Source organism: Acanthisitta chloris, unplaced genomic scaffold (genome assembly GCF_000695815.1).
Source record: "Acanthisitta chloris isolate BGI_N310 unplaced genomic scaffold, ASM69581v1 scaffold10667, whole genome shotgun sequence".
NCBI classification, from domain to species: domain Eukaryota; kingdom Metazoa; phylum Chordata; class Aves; order Passeriformes; family Acanthisittidae; genus Acanthisitta; species Acanthisitta chloris.
In genome coordinates, this window is record NW_008684287.1 from 5,231 (window position 1) to 9,062 (window position 3,832).

Consider the following 3,832-nt stretch of genomic DNA (forward strand, 5'->3'; position numbering starts at 1 on the left):
TCTTATTTCCTCTTCTAACTCCTTTTGCTTACTTTGAGCTTTGGTCTCTCCTTCTCCCTCAAGGACTGTCTCTTGCTGTCCATCACGTCTAACCTCTTCATTCTTCTCAGTTAGCCGAAGCTGGAGATTCTGCAAAATCTGAAGTTGTTCTTCTTGGCACTGGAGTTTTTGCATAAGAGTTTCATGGTCTTCATCTTTATTCCTCACCACTTCCTCAAGCAAAGTCACTTGCTTCTGGCAGGATGCTAGTGCTACTTTCATGCTTTCTTCACGAATCTGGAACATGTTCATTTGCTCTGTCTGCTTGAGGAACTCCAAATGCTTCTCCTGCATCATCTGGCTCATCGTGGCTAGATCCTGCTCTAGACATTTGACCTTTTTGCCTTCTGCCTCCTTCTGCTCTCGAAGGTCCTGGACATGCTCTTGCAAAGATGCTATCTCTTGATCTCTGGCTTCTAGAGAAGATTCAGTGCATTCTAGTTTTTGCAGCATGGCCTTAGTTTGCACCACTGTCTCCTCCTTCTGCTGCTCAAGCTTAGAGATGGCCTCCTCCAGAACCCAAATCTTTTCTTCTCTTTCTTTCAAAATCCATGTGGTTGCTTGAAGATTTCTTTGCTCAGTTTCATGCTTTTCCTCCTTTTCCTTGCATGCCTCACATTGCTTTCTAAGGGATAACATTTCTTGCTCTTTTTCCTTTAGTGCCATTTGTAGATGCTGTAGAACTTCCTCCTGCTGTTCAGAGTCTTGGTTTTGTTTCTGGAAGGTCTCAATCAGTTCCTTCTGATATTCAATCATTAAATCCTTTTCTTTCAGTATTGTCCTAGTGTATTCTAAGTCTCTGTGCAAGACAGTCACCTGCTTTTCTATTTTTTCCTTATAGCTCCTTGTTTGCTGCTTTTGGATGTCTATGAGTCTGTCCTTTTCTTTAATGGTTTCTAAGGTCTGTTCCAGTTGGTCTTGGACAGTCCTTAAGTGCATTTCCATTACTCCTTTGACTTCCTGGATTTGCTTTTCTTGTGACTCAAGCTCTTCATCTTTCTGAGATAAAGAAAGAACCAATTTCTCTGCTTTATCAAGAAGCTCTTGCAGATGTCCCTCTTGCTGTTCCTTGTGCTGCTGCAAGAGCCTTAACTCTTCCCTTTGAGTGCCACACTCACTCTCACTGTTCTTAAGAACTGCCCTCAGGTGTTCAAGGCTTGTGTGCAGAGATTTCACCTCTTCTCTCTCTTTTTTGAGTTCTTGGACCTGCTGAGTCAGAGACATAAGCTCTAAGTTTTTCTCCTTCAAGTTTCCTTTCAAATGATCAAGATCCACAAACACATTTCTCACTTGTGATGCACCATGTTGTTCTAGAATCATTATTTTCTCCTCCTGCAATTTGATCACCAGGTCTCTCTCCTCCAGCTCTTTGATCATCTTGCTGACAGCAGTGCTCTGCAATTCTAACTGCTTCTCCAGCTCCCCTATTAGTTCTTGCTTGGATCTGATGTCCTCATTCCTCTCCTCCAGCTCCTTGCTTACCTTGTTGACAATGGCCCTCTCCATTTCTCGCTGCTTCTCCAGCTCCCGTATCTGTTCCTGCTGGGATCTCATTTCCCGATCTCTCCCTTCGACCTCTTGGCTCATTTTGCTTAAAGCAATTCTTTGTTTTTCTTGCTGCTTCTCCATCTCCTGGATGTGTTCTTGGTGGCATTCTGTCTTCTCTTTTTCCTCTGTTATGTCCTTAATAACCTGATTGAGAGTAGATTTATGCATTTCTTTCTGCTTTTCCAGCATTCTAACCTGTTCCTGGCACAAGCTCAGTTCTCTGTCCCTTTCAGACAGGATGGTAGTCATACGAGTGAGATTCTCTTGCAAAGCTTTTCCCTCCTCTGCCTCTTTCTGGAGCAGCTTGATTTGCTTCCCCTGATGTTCCACCTCCTCATTTTTAATTTTTAACCTGGACAGTGCAGTTTGGAGTTCTTCTTCGAGGCAGTGATTCCGCTCTGTTGCTGTCCTTGCTCGGATTTCAGAGACTGTGACTGATTCCACCAGAACTTTTCTTTCACACTTCAGTTCTTCTTTCTCTGCTTGCAGGCTGTCCTGTTCATGCTGCAAAACATGGAGGAAAAGACTCAAGTAACTCCATCTGTGCATGTCTGGGTTTCATACTAGATTTAATATCCTGCTCCTCTGGCAGCCAGGGTTTCATGGGTCCATCCCCTAGAAGCCACTGTCCTCGCTGGAGGCAGTCATGGCCAGGTCAGTCAGTCAGTCTGTGTTCCCAGTCAGGACTAGCTTTGCCCTTGCAGGCACACGTAGCTATCCAGATCAGCACTTTTGTTCTCTTCCTTTTCTCCCCACTCTCTGCTCTCAGGTGGCCAATGCCAAACCTCTTCCTATAATCAGCAAACTTTGCCTTCTCACCTCTGTATCCAGATATTCAGAGATCTGAGCATGGCTTTGGACACAAGTAATTGCCCAAACCATGCCATGTAAATGGAGACAAGTGTGGAAATGCCTTTGACTAAAGCTTCAAGGGCAGAAATCTTCATCATGCAGGAAAATCAGCACCCTCGGTCCTAACTGGGTTTGATAGGACTCTGACTCCTTTTCCTCCTTCTTCAGGAGAATGCAACTAGAAGAGTTGACCTGGACAAAGCTGCTTTTTAGAAATCTTAACAGAAGGTCAACAGGTAGCTAAGAAATGTCCTTCACGGCATCTGCAGCCTCACCAGCATATCCTGCATTTGCCTCTCAGTGCTCTCCAGTTTCCTTTGCAGAGCTGTCAGCTCCTGACGCAGAGTCACAGCCTCTTCCTTGCTTGCAGCAGCCTCTCCCTGCAGGGCAGCTTCCAGAGCCTTCTTCTGCCGCTCTGCCTTCCACGTTGCTGCAGCAGGAAAGGGCAAGGGCAAGGGGAAAAGCAAAGCAAAGCCAAGCTGAGGTGCATCCTACAGAAACAACAGCAGTGTCTTCTCTGCCTGTCTGCGTTTGCCAGGCCCGAAGCCCACAAGGGCTTCCAAAGCTGACAGAAATGAAGGAAATTTCCAGGCAGAGACAAAAAAGGCCAATAGTCCTGGAGGTTCTGGGATGGCCTGGAGTTTGGAGGAGTGTAGCTGAGGCATCAAGCTACACCTACTTAGCAGTGACATCTGACCTGAAAGGCACCATCTCAGCCCAGGATCCCGCCTAGCACAGCCAGATGCACTGCCACCCATGGCATCTTTGTCTATAAAATGCTTTCACTGCAACTTCAAGGGATAAATCTCCTGCTGGTTGTTTTTCTCCTCTCCCATCTCTGAGCACTGCACTTTTCCCTTCCTGTCGAGACAGGATGGGGCAGTGGGTAGGAAAGGAGAAGCTGTACCTTCCTGGCTTAGAGCCAACTCTTTGTGCAGCTCTTGGTTGCAGGCACTGAAATGGTCCCTCTCGGCCTGCTTCGTGCTCAGCTCCTGTTCCAAGTCCTCTACCTTCTTCCTCACAATCTTCTGGAAGAGGTAAGAGGAGAAGAATCACCTCACAGAGCCACTGCTGGCAGGAGACAAAGGGGTACAAGCACTAAGGCAGAAATAGCCCAGGTGGGCAGGGAGCTGCACAGCAATGGGAGATGTGATCGTGATGCTCCTTCCTCCCAGTGACAGTGAGCCAACCCACCCCACACCAGTTTACACCCATCCTGGCCTTGGCACTCTGCTTGTCCAGCAGCAGGACAGGATTTCTGGCTGCTCTGGGCACACATTACCTAGGTGCTGACACAAGTCTTCTAGGGCTGCTGCCGCTATGTCCACTGTGAGCTCTGCGGGAATGTCCCTGGCCCAAGAAATAGCCTCTTCTGAAGAGAGAAGACATTCTC

At 47.1% G+C, this 3,832-nt stretch overlaps 1 protein-coding gene across 1 annotated transcript in view; it reads right to left on the minus strand.

Moving 5' to 3' along the window:
* The window catches only part of LOC103806574 (centrosome-associated protein CEP250-like), a gene marked incomplete at its 5' end in the record, with an annotated part of 8,586 nt that extends 4,789 nt beyond the window's left edge, over window positions 1-3,797 (minus strand). Inside the window, 4 exon segments of the mRNA XM_009079281.1 lie at window positions 3-2,091; window positions 2,715-2,869; window positions 3,347-3,467; window positions 3,717-3,797. Coding sequence (XP_009077529.1) covers window positions 3-2,091; window positions 2,715-2,869; window positions 3,347-3,467; window positions 3,717-3,797 — 2,446 coding nt within the window.
* Window positions 3,798-3,832: the final 35 nt, after the last annotated feature.